Below are 16,655 nucleotides of genomic sequence, written 5' to 3' on the forward strand. Positions count from 1 at the left end.
CACATAGTGAGGAGCAAGAATGATACAATATTTAGCCAGTAGAGATTGATACAATGAATGATACATTGAATACTCAACAAAGAAAACTTTTTTTCTTGGAATTTCATTTATTTTAAGTGTATTGATCTGTCTTTTATACAATGAATGAGTGGGTGGCATGATTCAACATTCTTGTATTCCTCAGTGCAAGGTTAACATTGAATGTAATACCATGGCATTGTTGAACGCTCGTTTCTGATTGGCTTGAAGGGCATTCTAGAGAGTGCATTATTTCCCTATAAAGCATGGTATATCTGCAGGGTAGAATTCAATGGTCCTCTGTAGCTCAATTGGTAGAGCATGGCACTTGTAATGCCAGGGTAGTGGGTTCGATCCCCGGGACCACCCATACGTAAAAATGTATGCGCACATGACTGTAAGTCGCTTTGGATAAAAGCGTCTGCTAAATGGCATATTATTATTAATGGCTATAGTTAATTCTTACATGTTCTATGTGTGAGTTGCTTTTGAAAGCAAAAGTAGAATTGAAAGCATTGTGGAATTTTCATAATAGCATGCTAGGCCTGATGGTTTGGTAAGCTAAACTAGCAAATCTGTTTGTTCAATCCAATACCAGTAAAGTGACAACATTATAATTAATAAGAAATCTTGTCAGTCCTGCTTAGCATCATCCCTCAGACCTGAAGGAATCTGAGAGTACCATTTCCTGCACTTGTATGAGGTTGGGTCACAGGTATATCCATATTCACAGCAATGCTGGCCATCGGCGCAGCACTTGCCCTAAAAATAAGAAATAGGTCTCAGAACATGATAGTAATATAAAATCTGCATAATATTGCACATGATCATAATGTCATTAAAACATGTCACACTGCTCTGTACATGCATTACAGATTACATGTTCATTACATTAATAAACATGCTCTACCTCCATAACAACATTGATACTACTACTTTATAAAATGATAGCTCAGTGGTATTTAAGGTCAGTTTTATCAAATCCCCTCTACAGCCTGTCTCCAACAGTTTCAGTATATTTACCAGTGGGTATGGGCAGCAGCCCCATTTGCCAGTTGGTCCCTTGCAGCAGCTGGTTCCAGAAGGGCAGTAGAATTGAGTGTCACAGCGAATGACTCCAGCCTGTGGGGTGCTGTCAGAGGCCTGAGCGAGTGCTGTCCCCGGGACCTGATAAAATAACAGAAAACCACACCATCAATGTCATACTCTTAGGTTAAAATGTAATTGCGTACCAGTGCGCAGGAAATATTTCTCTATTCATTACTTTTTAATTTACAGAAAGAGAACAGTGCCCACTGACATGGATTTTTATTTTATTTTATGTAGAAAGGGTATGCTTGTCACCAGCAATGCTGTTTCATACATGGTGATTTTGCATAATAGCTGTCACATTGCACCTTGCCGACCATAGAGCTCTCTACTGCTTTGCTTTGGACACGGCTGCTGTCAGACTCGAGCGGAGCAGAGACAGGGGTGCTTGGTTCCTCTGCAGCCACCTTCTTCAGTGTGGGAACCCTGCTCCAAGGATGGTCCTCTTTCTCACACATCTGGGTGATTGTGTTGCAGAGGAAGCCTGATGGGCAACAGTGGGCCATGTCAGAGCAACACACCGCCTGGAAAACGTAATAAAAAAGTTATATGGCTTGCAGTCAAAATACCTTTTATGGGGTCTTTGCTCGCACAGCTCTCTAAACCCAAGGTATTTTAACTAAAACATTGGATGTGTCATGCAACGGGGAAGCAAACAACAGTACCAGAATGCTGGTTTCTTTTTCCCGTCTTTACAACCGTTGTGCTGTTGAGAATCCCATTTACTAGTTGTGTCAAATTGCCTAGCCTGGTTCCAGATCTGTTTGTGCTGCCAACTACTATGGTTGTTGGCATGACAAACAGATCTGGGACCAGGCTACCAATTGCCCTCATGTGAACCCTGGTTACTCACATGGGGAACTGGACAGCAGGCGTATCCTTCGTTAGTCAAACAGCAGGTTGATTGATCAGAGCAGACCTTCCCATCAGGGCAGGTGACGTAGCAAGAGGCAGGCCCTGTCAGCACTAACACCAATGCAGCTATGCTCCACATCTAAAGGATAGAGAATAAACAAGGAGTTTAGAGGCTTTTTGGAGTAGGTTGAGTTCTAAATGTATTTTATGAAGATGTTTTAAAATAGTGCATAATCTAAGATGTTAACTTGATCATTACACGCTAGGGGAATTTCCAACAATATATCTTACTGTATATGATTGAAAGGAAGCTGACATACAGTCACAGCACTAAATTGAAGTGTCTTGGTTCACTTTCAGTTTCAAATACATCTAAATTCAGATTACTTATACTTTGACTATGATTAGAAAAATGTAATGAATTTGTTGTTTACTAATTCTTCTTAGTTTGTGACAGAGTGATTTCTAATTTCATCGTTTAATCTGAAATTAATTCTCCTTTTTAAAATCTCACGTACCTTAGCCCTGTAGTTGGTCTCAGCTCAGGGATTCAAACACTTCCTGTCATGGGGCACAATGGGGTGACAGCCTCTTTAACCAAAACGCTGCTCTTTATACACTAGGTTTGATACTCCCACTTTTAATAATGAGGAAGTAACTTTATCTCATGTCCTCATAAACAGAAACTTAGGTCAATGACGACTCCAGAAGTAGTTTGCTTTATATAACCATGTCCAATAGCACCAGTTGGCTTTATAGACCCTTTGTTAATCATTATGTGAGTCTGTATGTACATCAATACAATGATCATGATGCCTTACAGCTCAAACTTCATAAAGGACTTAAATAGGCCTTCCTCTTTAGTCTTTGATACCAATCTTTCCCATGACACATTCTTCACTCCTCACTGACCCCTCAACGGTTTTCATCATAACACTTGTTTTATAGGTCTAGGAGTTATTTCAACAACTATTAATCATATTCAGAGAAATTTGGAATATAGGGAAGGAAAGAGTGGGTAATTACATATTGTTAGAAGGTACCACATTATTGTTATCAAGGCTGTCTTTACTGGGGTTGATTCCCCCGTGTGACCTTAGGTCAGTCACACTGACCATGATAAGGTTACTTGAGGACTGCTGTGTTAAACTATTTACATTTAGTATTGTGTTGCAAACTACTGATAAGTATGCAGTCAGTTTTAGGGAAACTGGGTGTAACCATGAGGAATTTAAGGATTAAGGATGCCTGCATATGTTTCGTTTAAAGGGGCAATCTGCAGTTGCTACATCCATTTTTGGACTTATAAGTTAATGATATATAATGATATTTAGATTCTTGAAGAATATAACATAAATGCCTCATGAGATTAGTTCAACTGTCACAACCCATCAGAACCATATCAGCTTGTTTTACTTAATGTAAACAAACACAGCATAGCCTCAAAACGTTAATTTGATATCATGGATGGTCAGTCCTTGCATCCAAAGAATTTGAGCGGTTACATTTCTCCTGGCCTATCCCTCAGCCTTTCACCAAAATAGAGGCTGGGCTACTTTATTGTTTCAAATGCGGATTAGCTCTTTAATGTCCATCCCCCTGAGTTTTAGTGACTTCTCCATTCCACAATTGTTACAGTGCCTTCAGAATTCAAAATGGCTTAAATTGGGGTCATTTCTCACCCATTGTTACGAACCCCGTGGCTTTAAACATCTAGGGTGGATGGACATGAGACCCGTAACATAATTCATGCAAATTATAAGCGTGACATGGAACAGTGAGAAATAAAACTACACGACAACCATAAACTACTGTCAAACATAAAAGGTTTATTGTTGAACACACCGTAAAGGTTTGGGAAAAAGGGCTGAGCAGCACCCAAGAAATGAAACAATAGTGTAAAACACCCCTAAACTGATCTTGCCTGCCTCAAGAACCGCTAAGCTACTGCTAATCATACAAAAATACAGTGGGTGGTCCGCTCAGGTCTAACTAGTGTTTATAGACAGTTTTCTTTCTACGGGTAATGTATGCCCAAGGGCAGCTTGCTTAACTTCCCCTTTTCCCAGAAACACACAAAGTTACCAAACAGAGTAACCAGCAAATTAGTGAGTACACAAAACACCACAGTATCCATACTCACATACGGAAAATAGTATTCTAACAACAAACACAACTGACCGGCTTTTAAACAATGGGATGTGTGATTGAAAAACCAGCAACAGGTGGTGCAATGCAGAGGAATGTTCACTGATTGGTCCACCTTAGCAATCAGCAGACACCCTAACGACCACCAATCAGGAACATACAGGACACTGTGATTAGGGCAGAAGGAGAGGAAAAACACAAAAGACACAGGATACCTGTATCCGTAACACTCCCACCCTTAAAAGAGCAAACCACAATGGTTTGCGACACACGTACCATCACAACACCCAAAATTCAAAGATCATCCTGACAGGATAACAAAAAAAAACCTAGATCATTAAACACGAGACAAAGCATCTGCCAACACATTATCCAACCCCTTTTTGTGGCGGATCTCCAAATTATAATTTTGCACGACAAGTGCCCAACGCATAAGGCGTTGGTTCTGGTTGTACATCCAGTGGAGAAAAACTAAGGGGTTATGGTCAGTATACACTATCACTGGTAATGCACTGGAACCAACATAAACTTCAAAGTACTGCAGAGCTAACAACAAAGCTAGAGCTTCTTGTTCAATGGTGGAATAGTTTGTCTGACATTTGTTAAATTTCCGTGAAAAATAACAGACAGGATGGTCCACTCCACTCTGGTCCTGCTGTAGTAGAACAGCACCAGCACCTCTGGCACTTGCATCTACCTCCAGTTTAAACGGTCGTTCAAAATCTGGCGCAGCAAGAAAAGGAGTACTACATAAGAGTGCTTTAGCAGTGTTGAAAGCAGTACGACAATCTTCAGACCATACAAATTTTCTCGCCGGACTGAGCAAATCCGTTAATGGAGCAACTACCGCAGAGAAATTTTTACAGAAACTACAGTAGTAGCCAACCATCCCTAAAAAGCGGCGTAGCTCTCTTCTGGTGGTAGGTGCGGGAAATGCATTTATAGCTGAGACCTTGGCATCTAGAGGGCGCACCTGACCATGGCCGACCTGTTTACCAAGATAAGTATCAGTGGCCTTCCCAAACTCGCACTTTGCTAAGTTCAGGGTTAGAGAAGCGGCTGCTAGACGTTCACACACTACCCTTAGAGTGTTAACATGATCAGACCACTCAGTGGAATAAATTACCAGATCATCAAGGTAAGCACTACAATTAGGAACTCCAGCCAATACTGTGTTAACCAGGCGTTGGAAAGTGGCTGGTGCGTTCCGCATCCCAAATGCCATGACAGCATATTGTAGGAAGTGATCTGGGGTCACAAAGGCAGAGATGTCGGAGGCACGTGAGGTTAACGGCACCTGCCAGTAACCTTTTAGAAGATCTAGTTTGGTTACATAAGTAGCAGCACCAACAGTATCAATACAGTCATCCAGTCTGGGTAACGGGAACGAGTCGGGCACTGTGACAGCATTTACCTTCCGATAGTCCGTACATAACCTGGATGTCCCATCAGGTTTAGGAACCAGAATACACGGAGAACTCCAAGGACTTGAACTTGGCATAGCCAGGTTATTCTCTAGCAAATAACCGACCTCATCCCTCATTATCTTTCTTTTAGAGACGTTGACACGATAAGCATGTTGCTTGATAGGTGCAGCGTTTCCAACATTAATGTCATGTTCTAACACATTTGTGCATGTAGGAACATCATTAAAAAGACATGGAAAGCTGTGTAATGGTCTCACAATATCATCTGACTGTCCGTCCGTTAAATGAATCAGGCTTGACGGGAGAGACAGCAGCATCTCTGAATTGGGCAATCTAGCACACTGCTGCTGAGTATTTCGCAACTCCAAACCATCTCCGTCCATATCATTAACATGACCTCCCACTACAGCCGTAGCAGCAATAGAGACAGCCGACTCGGCCAGTTTCTCTGGACTGTCTATCTGAGTGACGGGTCTGGTGTGGTATGTCTTCAACATGTTAACGTGGCACACACGAGATTGGCGTTTTCTATCAGGAGTCTGTATCACGTAGTCAGTTTCACTTAGTTTCTTTTCAATTACATAAGGACCAGAGAAACGTGCTGACAATGACGCTCCTGGCACCGGCAACAATACAAGAACTTGGTCACCTGGCTGCAGTGAACGAGAAACAGCCTGTGTGTCATAGTGTCGTTTCATCCGTTTCTGTGAGGAAGACAGCGCTTCCTTTGCTAGAGCACAGGCACCATGTAGGCGCTCACGAAAGTGACTAACGTAGTCCAACACATTTTCTTTCACACACAACTCTTGTGATAAAAACTGATCCTTAAGGACTTTCATAGGTCCTCTCATGGTGTGTCCAAACACCAGTTCAGCTGGGCTGAACCCTAAGGATTCCTGTACTGTCTCACGGACAGCAAACAACTAGAGGAACTCCCTCATCCCAATCCTTCTCAGATTCCAAGCAATATTTACGGAGCATAGACTTCAGTGTCTGATGCCAACGTTCAAGCGCACCCTGAGACTCTGGGTGATATGCGCTTGACACACGGTGTGTAACTGACAAGGATTTTAACACTTGTTTGAAAAGTTTAGAAAGGAAATTCGTACCCTGATCAGTTTGTGTCACCTTAGGTAACCCAAAAGTTGAGAAGAATTTGATCAACGCTTTACTCACCACCGGAGCAGTAATCCTTCGCAGAGGAATGGCCTCTGGGTACCTGGTGGCCACACACATAATCGTCAACATAAACTGGTTACCAGATTTTGTCTTTGGTAATGGTCCAACACAATCAACCATCACATGTTCGAATGGTTCACCTATGGCCAGTATGGGACAAAGAGGCGCGGGGGAAATAACCTGGTTCGGTTTCCCAGTTACTTGACAGGTGTGGCAAGTCCGACAGAACTGAGCCACATCTTGTTTTAAACCAGGCCAAAAGAAATGTCGCAAAACTCGATCATAAGTCTTGGTGACTCCCAGATGTCCGGACCACTGGTGATCATGAGCGAGGGATAAAACATTTTGTCGAAAGGCTGTAGGAATCACTATTTGGTAAACAGCATTCCAATCTCCGCCAGCGTCAACATGGGATGTCCATTTACGCATGAGGAGATTACCATCAATTAAGTATGCCATGTTTTTCTTCTTTAGCTCCTCCTCTGAGACAACACTAGAAAAACATTTAGCCAGGCTAATGTCAACCTTTTGGTTAGCGATCAGCTGCTCACGAGTAACTGGTAACTGTATTGCCTCAGCAACAAGTTCCACATCCTTCTTCCTTTCTCTGGACTGTTGGTCAGACTGCACCAGCTTACCAGAGGTAGCACCCGAACTATCCTCTGGGTCACACTCTCTGAATAGAATCGTGTTCGACAAATCTATCACTTCACCCACTTGTCGTGCTTGAGCACGTGTGACAGCACAAGCGGGGAACACATCTGGATAACCATGTGCCAGCTCCTCGGAGAGAGACTGGTCACTTTTATCCAATACCTCGAATACGGGTATCACCTTTCCTCTGGCAATATCGTTGCCCATTATGAATGTCACACCTTTTACTGGCAACATAGGACGTACGCCAACTCTGAACACTCCACTGACTAACTCAGAGTGTACGTTCACAAAGTGCAATGGCACTGGGACGAATCCCATTTCAATTCCTTGTACTAACACACTGGAACCACAATATGTATTATTGGACAAGGGCAACACATCAGATAGTATGAACGACTGCGCCGCACCAGTATCTCTGAGGATTCTAACTGGACGCTGAGACGCTTCGTCATCTGATATAGAAACAAACCCCTCAAAAATGAACGGTTCATAACTGTGATCTGGGACACGGACTTTCAAACCACATTCACTATGAGGCCTCTGTCTTGATTCCGGCCTTACAACCGTACGAATCAGCCCAACACCCGTTGGCGGCCTGGCGTGCTGAGGCATCCCCTGTTTGCGTTTAAGCAGAAAGCAATCATTACCCATATGTCCCACCTTATGACAATAGAAACAGTGACGCACATCTTTTGGGCGTGCTGGATGTACTGCTGGTCGACTAGGACTAAAAGTTAGCAACTCTGCGGCCCTGCTCTCCGTACGAGCTGAAAACACGCTCTTATGCGTCAACACAAACTTGTCTGCCAATACAGACGCTTCCGACAGTGAGGATACTTTCTGTTCGTTCAGATAAACTACAATGCGTTCGGGTAAGCAATTTTTAAACTCTTCTAACAAGATTAACTCCCGTAGAGAGTTAAAATCAGTTACCTTACTAGCACTGTGCCATTTGTCAAACAGATTTCCTTTGTCTCTAGCAAACTCCACATAAGTCTGAGTAGAAGCCTTTTTATGAGACCTAAATCTCTGTTGATATGCTTCAGGAACAAGCTCATAGGCACGAAGAACAGTAGCTTTGACCACGTCATAATTCAAGCTGTCTTCAAGAGGTAGCGCTGACAGAACCTCTTGGGCTTTACCTGTTAATTTACACTGAAGTAATAGGCACCATACCTCTTCGGGCCATTTCAATGCTACTGCTATATGTTCAAAAACACTGAAATAGGAATCAACCTCTGACTCCCTAAACACAGGTACCAAGGTGATCTGTCTATTAATATCAAAAGTAGCAGACGACACAGCTGGTGAGGACGGCTCACTAGAAGACATAGTATGAGCAGAGACTAACCTCGCTGTTTCTGCCTCTAGTTCCATTTTACGCATCTCCAGTTCCATCTTACGCGTCTCCTGTTCTGCCTCTAGTTCCATCTTACGCGTCTCCAGTTCCTGATCAAGCCTACGCGTCTCCAGTTCCATCTTACGCGTCTCCAGCTTGTCTTGCCTGATCTGTGCTCGCTCTTCCGCCTCCATTTGGAGCCGTGTCGAGCGGACATCCATCCTAGCATCACTGTCAGTCAGTGGGGAGAGTGGGTCAAAACGGGGCAATGTGGCTGGAGCCTTAGCCTCGTCCTCAGACACTGATGGGCTTACAGGAGCAGCAACCACATCCCCTACAGGAGCAGCAGACTCAGGCAGCGGTAACTCAAGCACTCGCTCGTTCAATAATATCTCTAACACTGTTTTCCTCACTTCGGCTTTCACTAAACCCCTCGGTATGGGTACAGAAAAGTGGTCAGCCAAAACCTGTAGATCCACTCTACGGCAATTCTCAAAAACCTCCCACGTAGGGTTTCCCAAAAATGCATCCAACTCAAAAGTAGCCATCCTAAACTAGCAACACGAGCCGTCGAATACTGAACACAAAACAACAGGTAGTTACAGCTGCCAAACTCAACACTGAACCAGACACTAACTAATTTGCATGAGTAGCACGGGTATCAATGAGAATGATCCCGGACGAGCCCCCACATTATGTTACGAACCCCGTGGCTTTAAACGTCTAGGGTGGATGGACATGAGACCCGTAACATAATTCATGCAAATTATAAGCGTGACATGGAACAGTGAGAAATAAAACTACACGACAACCATAAACTACCGTCAAACATAAAAGGTTTATTGTTGAACACACGGTAAAGGTTTGGGAAAAGGGCTGAGCAGGACCCAAGAAATGAAACAATAGTGTAAAACACCTCTAAACTGATCTTGCCTGCCTCAAGAACCGCTAAGCTACTGCTAATCATACAAAAATACAGTGGGTCTAACTAGTGTTTATAGACAGTTTTCTTTCTACGGGTAATGTATGCCCAAGGGCAGCTTGCTTAACTTCCCCTTTTCCCAGAAACACACAAAGTTACCAAACAGCGTAACCAGCAAATGAGTGCGTACACAGGACACCACAGTATCCATACTCACATACGGAAAATAGTCTTCTAACAACAAACACAACTGACCGGCTTTTAAACAATGGGATGTGTGATTGAAAAACCAGCAACAGGTGGTGCAATGCAGAGGAATGTTCACTGATTGGTCCACCTTAGCAATCAGCAGACACCCTAACGACCACCAATCAGGAACATACAGGACACTGTGATTAGGGCAGAAGGAGAGGAAAAACACAAAAGACACAGGATACCTGTATCCGTAACACCCATCTACACACAATACCCCATAATGACAAAGTGAAAACATGTTTAGTTTTTTTTATAGATTTATTGAATATGAAATACAGAAATATCTCAATTACATAAGTATTCACACCCCTGACATGTTAGAATCCCCTTTGGCAGCGATTACAGCTGTCTTTCTGGGTAAATCTCTAAGACACGTGTCAAACTCATTCCACGGAAGGCTGAGTGCCTGAAGGTTTTCACTCCTCCCTTGTACTTGATTGATGAATTAAGGTGTCATTAGTAAGGAACTCCCCTCACCTGGTTGTCTAGGTCTTAATTGAAAGAAAAACCAAAAACCCGCAGCCACTACTCAGCCCTCCGTGGAATGAGTCTGATACACCTGCTCTAAGAGCTTTGCACATTATTCTTTTTTAATTTCTTCAAGCTCTGTCAAGTTGGTTGTTGATCATTGCTAGATAGCCATTTTCAAGTCTTGCCATAGATTTTCTAGCCGATGTAAGTCAAAACTGTAACTAGGCCACTCAGGAACATTCAACGTTGTCTTGGTAAGCTACTCCAGTGTATATTTGGCCTTGTGCTTCAGGTTATTGTCCTGCTGAAAGGTGAATTTGTCTGTATCTTTGTAGTGACAATCCAAAGTGTAATTAATAACTTCACCATGCTCAAAGGGATATTCAATGTCAGCTATATATATATATATCCCCCCCCCAAATGCAAATGATGTTGCATTGGCATACATTTAGGAACTTCTCTTATCAAAATTGTAGTTGTACAGTATTTCATGATGCGTCCTGGGATGATAAGTATAAATGTAAATATTTACTCTCATCCCATGCAAATCATTCATCCATCCACTAAAAATCACAATATTACCACAGCTAAAACATTAACACTTTAATAATGAAACCCCATTCATATATATAATTCATAGTTTTATAACTTATTACATTTAACAGAATTGAACAGTTTGTCCCTTGTGATTATGACCATTTCACTCGTATTTTCACAATCCCAACTTCAATATGAGGCTGGCAAGAGAAGTGGCCATCATATCAGATTACACGCATCATGGCACCAGCATAACAAAGTCCCAAAATGACCTCATTGTGTAGCTAGCGACGCAGTTTTAGAAAGATGAGATGGCCAAGAAGATGAAAATAGACATTGTAGGCCTGCATACCAAGGGTGTACAAAATGAAAGTACATTTTCATTTCATAGGCACATTCGTCAGTTCAGTTGGGCCACACTTGACGACTTATGTGGTGTCCTTGTTGACATTTATGTGGATCGAATGAAAACGGATCTGCTAAAAAACCAAAAAGGAAGATGCAAAGTTGTCACAGAGGGTTTGATGACCTGTAACTCCAAGTTCACCAGACCTTATGGTGCTTTCAAGACAACTGGGAACTCCGAAAAGAAACGAGGTCAAATCATGACGTCCGTGATCTTCAGGTCGGAAAGTCTGAGTTCTAGAAAGATGCCAGAGTTTCCGAGTTGAATGACCGTTCAAATATATTTTTCCCCAGTCGGAGCTTGTTTACCCCCCCCCAGTTCCCAGTTGTTTTGAACGCGGCATTAGTTTAACTTCACATTAGAAACCCCCCATCCCATCACCATCAACTCTCAAGCCAGCAGTTCCCATAGTCCATCAACTACCCCAGGTGGGATTTGTTGGCAGTTGAAAGGCAGAAGCTCTCTCCTGCTGGACAGAGAACCACACCGCTAGATGTCAGAAGATGTCTTCTTCTTCTTCCTCCTCCCGTGTTTCTTCTGCTTCTTTTTTCTTTTCTTCTTTGATTTGTCCTGTTAGCATTTACAACAGTTGGATAGGGAAGTGTTAGGCTTCCATTCTGTTATGTTTTTATATACAATCTGTGCATAAAAATATATTTATCAAGCAGTATTGTACTACATGTCAAAATGTAATACATTATATTACAAATGTATTACATTTTAAACAATTCCAAGAGTTAGCTATGTATTTATCTGCAGACAGAGGCATGTTGTCAATGTCTGGTAATTTGTTGACATTTTTTTAAACAGAATTTAGTCACCATTTCTGATATGCCAGACACTGCACCATTAAACATCTGTCTGGCAAAAATAAAGGCAGTGGCCGTTCTCATCCTGTGGTTACTGTATGCTTATCTGGCTTAACCACCTACTGCTGTTATTTTGTCTTGTTCCTTCTCTTCATTACTTCTCTTTCTCTTCTTGGGTTCACCCTGCAGAGACAATGCAAAAACTAACAAAACCACAACGGCTGGGAAATTCCACTGACAGCTCCCTAACGTCCAATCACAAAGTACAGTATTTCACAATGATATAGGATACAAAACAGTTCCCGCCATTTAACACTTCAACTACGGGTGACCTATGCCCTGGAGCAAATGGATATAAATCATATAAGCAGTCATCTAAATCAATAAATAAAACATGGCAGATGAACAGTGGAGAATAGAGTAAATACACTTACACCCTCCTCCACTTCTGAGTCAGCGGACATCTCTGAGGGAGAGTCTTTATGACTTCGCTCTGCTTTCCTCTTCTTCCTGCGGCTCTTTTCACCCTAAAGGGGCAAACATTTACAGCCCTTAGTTCCCTGCAGCCCGGCATGTTCATTTACAGCCCTTAGTTCCCTGCAGCCCGGCATGTTCATTTACAGCCCTTAGTTCCCTGCAGCCCGGCATGTTCATTTACAGCCCTTAGTTCCCTGCAGCCCGGCATGTTCATTTACAGCCCTTAGTTCCCTGCAGCCCGGCATGTTCATTTACAGCCCTTAGTTCCCTGCAGCCCGGCATGTTCATTTACAGCTTGGCATGTTCAAACACACATTCAGGCAGAAATACAAAATAGAAGGACTAACAGCCACACAGATGCTGTCGTTACATTACCTTTTCATTCTCACCTTCTGTCTTTTTCAGCTCCATCTTCTTCTTCTTGGAGAGAAACAGAAGGAGAGGGAAGGAAACCTTTTTTTGCATATAAAACATATACATTTAGTGAAGAACTCACGTAACAAAAAAAGTTAAGACATTGCAAATGAAGGAACAGAAATCAAACAATGGCTGAACAAACACTTAGAGAAACACAATGACGGTGAGGGCCAGGACGGAATGTTGAGAAGATTAAATAGTCCACCAACCAGAACATAAGGCCTAGACTAGAAGTATCCAACTAGATGTGATTCAAATAGATTTCTAAGAGTGCAGAAATGTCTTAAACTAAAAATGACTTATTTCATTATCTAAGGAAAAATATGGTATATTCTCCACATCAAACTAACCTTGCCGGCGGGCTCAGATTCTACAGAAGTGACATCCGATGCTTTCTTGGAGGAGGACTGCTTCTTCTTCCCTTTCTTTCTGGCGCTCTTTTCATTCTGACCACACAGATATCATAAAAACAATTACAGTCCACATTTCCCTATGAAATAGTAGGACAATAATATTTCTCAATATTCAATCCAACCAAAATAGTTACAGGAAATTAAATTCACAATACTTCACACAGCTCTTTGTGCCCACTGAAGAAATATAATTACTTCTAATTAATGATATTTCTTTGGTGCCGATAGGGTGACTAGGAAACAGTAGGACAAGCTGACAGACTTATCACTAACTACTATGGTACATACCTCGTCTTCAGAGTCTGAGGAAGAGCTGCTAGAGGAATCAGAACTCGATGAGGAGGATGAAGGAGAGGAACGCTTGACCAAACAATGAAAGCAGAGCTCATTAGATTTGAAGACAGTAGCTGACACAAAAATACATTAGTGGAAAGCTTCCATTTTTAAAGGGCAGATCCCACTGCCGCAGTATGTCTACCACCAGTCTTCAACAAAACATTGGAGAGCTTTCCTCACCCTATTGGCCTTCTTTCCTTTTTCTTTCTTCTTTTTCTAAACACAAAACAGATTCAGTGTGAGAGGTGGATACATTAAAACAAAATGGTTGTATTAAGAAGAACGTGTTCAAACATTCATTAGTTCTTTGTGCTGTTGGACTACTAAATGCAAAGTAAATTGTATCAGTATACGTACTTACCTATCCAGTGCAGTTGGGACAGCGGTCGGTTGTGAGTGAATGTATTAATGTCCTCTGTTTTGGAGTGTATGTAACATGATGGACTGACTGGTTTAAATGGGTATGATGTGAGAATGTATGTGTATGTGATCCTTTTAATGGAAGGTGATGCCAAAGAAAATGTTCCATCCTGGATGGACAATAAAGTTGTATTCTATTCAAAACATGGATGAACTGGAAGCATACCTCTTTCTTCTCCTTCTCATCTTTCTCCTTGTCAACGCCACCTAGTAACTTCTCTCTGTTCTTCGCCAGCTCCTTCTTCCAATTCTATAAGACGCAAATAGTGATGTTTTATGTAAGCTAAATATTTTTTAAAAACACTGGAATTGTACAGTATAATAACAACAGTAAAATACAGAACACACAGGTACATGGCTGGTTTTGTTGACATTTGAACAATACCTCGTTCATTTGGTCCTCAAAGTCCGCCAGGGCTCTGGAGCCTTTCTTCTTCCTCTCTATGATCTCCTTCACCTCTTCCCTGATAAAAACAACAAATCAACACTCAATAATGGATCACAGCTGATGGTGATGTAGGTCCAAATATTCAAGGTCATGGCAACAATTTATTGTGATTTGCAGGCAGCATTCCATACTGTGTAGCCTACTATTATAAGACAGCAATGCTTTATCACCCTGATTTACACACATAGAAGGTAATAGGGATCCACCATCTACCCGTGGACATTCTTCAGCAATATCAATGACGGATGTCCATCTCGCCAGTTGTACAAGCTGGAGAACTTTTCAGGCACAACGCCCGAGTCCTTATGTGTGTTATCTTAATGCTTACCATGTTGGCCGTGGTCTGCTCAGGTAATCCTGGATAGAGGGTCCTGCATTTGGTGCGGGTCCCTTGGCCCGTGATGCAGCTATGGGGTTCACATAAGACTGAAAACACAAAAAGGGAGGCAGTCAGACCAGACACCTCAACATCTGGTTACCATCCCTAAAATACACTTCGCCAAACGAACAGTAGATCAGCATTCTGTGTGGTCCCGGCATAGACAATAACACTAGCTAGACAGGAATTGGAAGCATAGGGTGCATTTGTAAATTCACTCTGGAGTTTCAGAGTGTATACTGGACACTCTGGCCGAGGAGTAGGGTTGATCTGACCATTCTGATCTCAACGGCAGTCAACTACACAAGCTAAATGGTTAAAGTTGGCTAGTTTACTAGCTACTTCCAGACACAAATGAGAGAACACCTCACTCTGAAAATGTTACTCGCCCTAGCAGAGCTGGTTAGAGTGCTTTCATGTTATGAGGGTTAGTGACTAACTTACGGCAACTATTGAATAAAGTTTTTTTTAGCCTTTGTTTACTTACACCGGTCATAACAACCGAGTTAAGGGCGTTTTGTAAATTCATCAAATATTCTGCGGCCTCTGGCACTCAAACCAGCAGAGTGCTCTGAAATCAGAATAGATTACCAGGGTATATTTACGAACGCACCCATAATAAACACACAATATTTTTAATTGGCTTGGTACCAGTAACTTTGACTAGGGTCAAACAAGTCCAAGGCGATCAATCCCAACTCTATGGTCTTTTCATACAAAGGTATGTTTACAAAGTCATACAGTAGTAGCAAAGATAGCTAGCTAATGCACATAGCTAGCCAGTCCGGGCAATTCTGTTGATGATGAACTCGAGCCTAATTGGCAGGCTTAGCTAGCTACTGTAACAGTAGCTTCTTCGTCCGCGTTATTTGGATTATGTTAACAGACAGGATGTGTTAGCTAGCTACCTATATTATTATAAACAGAAACAGATTGAAACTGATATTTCGACCAAAATAGATGATACGTTTAATAGTCTTGTTGACGCGCGAGCTAATAGTTGTGGCACGGATAGTGGTCCTTCTTGCTAGCTAGTTGCTAACTTGTTCTTCTGTTCTGTATCTGCCAGGTTAGTTTGCCTAGCTAGTTAGCTATATTCGTTCGATAAACATAGCGTATGTTAAAATAACTACAATTTGTGCACCTTTGATATAACTAGTTTAATTTAAATTCAATTTGCCTGCACACTTAGTTACAGTAGCTAGCTTAGATGGCCTAGCTAACATATAGGCCCATGCTTTTTCAGTGCCAGCTGTTAGCTATAGCCAACACGTTCGTTTATTTTCATGCATACCATTAATCGTAAAAAGCTAAATATCCACATAACTGGATTTATTTCACACATGGCTTACCACTCTATTGTCTCTCTTCCCCATTTCTACAGATTTAGCCTATTATCGGGCTAATATCAATCAATTGAGCACCGTGGCATGCTTCCCGTTGACGTTAGCCACTACAAAAAGCGAGGCTCTTTAAAGACGTTACGTAGCTACAGCAGGTAGCTGGTTTCCACTAGATAAAACAACCACAAAGTCAGCGTTGGCTACAAAAAGTTGCTTTTTGGTCTTAATTTAAGGCTCGGGTTAGGCATACGGTTAGTAGTGTGGTTAGGTTTTAAATCAGATTTTAACAAGATAAATTGTAGCAGTGGGC

The 16,655-nt window shown here is 42.0% G+C and overlaps 2 protein-coding genes across 7 annotated transcripts; both read right to left on the bottom strand.

Annotated features, from left to right (window-relative positions):
- Positions 1-97: 97 nt before the first annotated feature.
- LOC311115014 (progranulin-like) lies at positions 98-2,574 on the bottom strand. 2 transcript variants are annotated; one of them, XM_084157261.1, is made up of 5 exons: positions 2,481-2,574; positions 1,961-2,101; positions 1,416-1,631; positions 1,042-1,185; positions 98-780 (listed from the first exon to the last, which is right to left on the bottom strand). In XM_084157261.1, the coding sequence occupies exons 2-5, from the start codon at positions 2,099-2,101 to the stop codon at positions 652-654; spliced, it is 630 nt and encodes a 209-aa protein (XP_084013387.1). In that variant the 5' UTR covers positions 2,481-2,574; the 3' UTR covers positions 98-651. The 2 variants fall into 2 exon arrangements, with proteins under 2 accessions (XP_084013387.1, XP_084013388.1); XM_084157262.1 differs by having other exon boundaries at positions 1,425-1,631; positions 2,481-2,557.
- An 8,374-nt stretch (positions 2,575-10,948) lies between these two features.
- Positions 10,949-16,655, bottom strand: LOC311109168 (uncharacterized protein). Of its 5 annotated transcripts, none has more exons than XM_084151998.1 (11): positions 16,355-16,655; positions 14,952-15,049; positions 14,561-14,639; positions 14,342-14,425; positions 13,936-13,971; positions 13,708-13,779; positions 13,357-13,452; positions 12,965-13,042; positions 12,547-12,639; positions 12,236-12,295; positions 10,949-11,873 (listed from the first exon to the last, which is right to left on the bottom strand). In XM_084151998.1, the coding sequence occupies exons 1-11, from the start codon at positions 16,376-16,378 to the stop codon at positions 11,793-11,795; spliced, it is 801 nt and encodes a 266-aa protein (XP_084008124.1). In that variant the 5' UTR covers positions 16,379-16,655; the 3' UTR covers positions 10,949-11,792. The 5 variants fall into 5 exon arrangements, 4 of the variants coding, with proteins under 4 accessions (XP_084008124.1, XP_084008127.1, XP_084008126.1 ...); XM_084152001.1 differs by having other exon boundaries at positions 12,965-13,006; positions 16,355-16,650; XM_084152000.1 differs by having other exon boundaries at positions 12,965-13,009; positions 16,355-16,640.

Source organism: Coregonus lavaretus (assembly GCF_964263955.1).
Source record: "Coregonus lavaretus genome assembly, chromosome: 3".
Lineage (NCBI taxonomy): Eukaryota > Metazoa > Chordata > Actinopteri > Salmoniformes > Salmonidae > Coregonus > Coregonus lavaretus.

Excerpts from the sequence above, each read along its gene's own strand:
- LOC311115014 (XM_084157261.1), bottom strand. The coding sequence starts at position 2,101 with ATGTGGAGCATAGCTGCATTGGTGTTAGTGCTGACAGGGCCTGCCTCT. Across the intron at positions 1,632-1,960 it reads CCTGCTGTCCAGTTCCCCAT|GCGGTGTGTTGCTCTGACAT; the intron begins GTGAGTAACCAG and ends TACGTTTTCCAG. Across the intron at positions 781-1,041 it reads GCTGCTGCCCATACCCACTG|GGCAAGTGCTGCGCCGATGG; the intron begins GTAAATATACTG and ends TCTTATTTTTAG.
- LOC311109168 (XM_084151998.1), bottom strand. The coding sequence starts at position 16,378 with ATGGGGAAGAGAGACAATAGAGTG. Across the intron at positions 14,426-14,560 it reads TTGAGGACCAAATGAACGAG|AATTGGAAGAAGGAGCTGGC; the intron begins GTATTGTTCAAA and ends TGCGTCTTATAG. Across the intron at positions 12,296-12,546 it reads ACTCAGAAGTGGAGGAGGGT|GGTGAACCCAAGAAGAGAAA; the intron begins GTAAGTGTATTT and ends TTGTCTCTGCAG.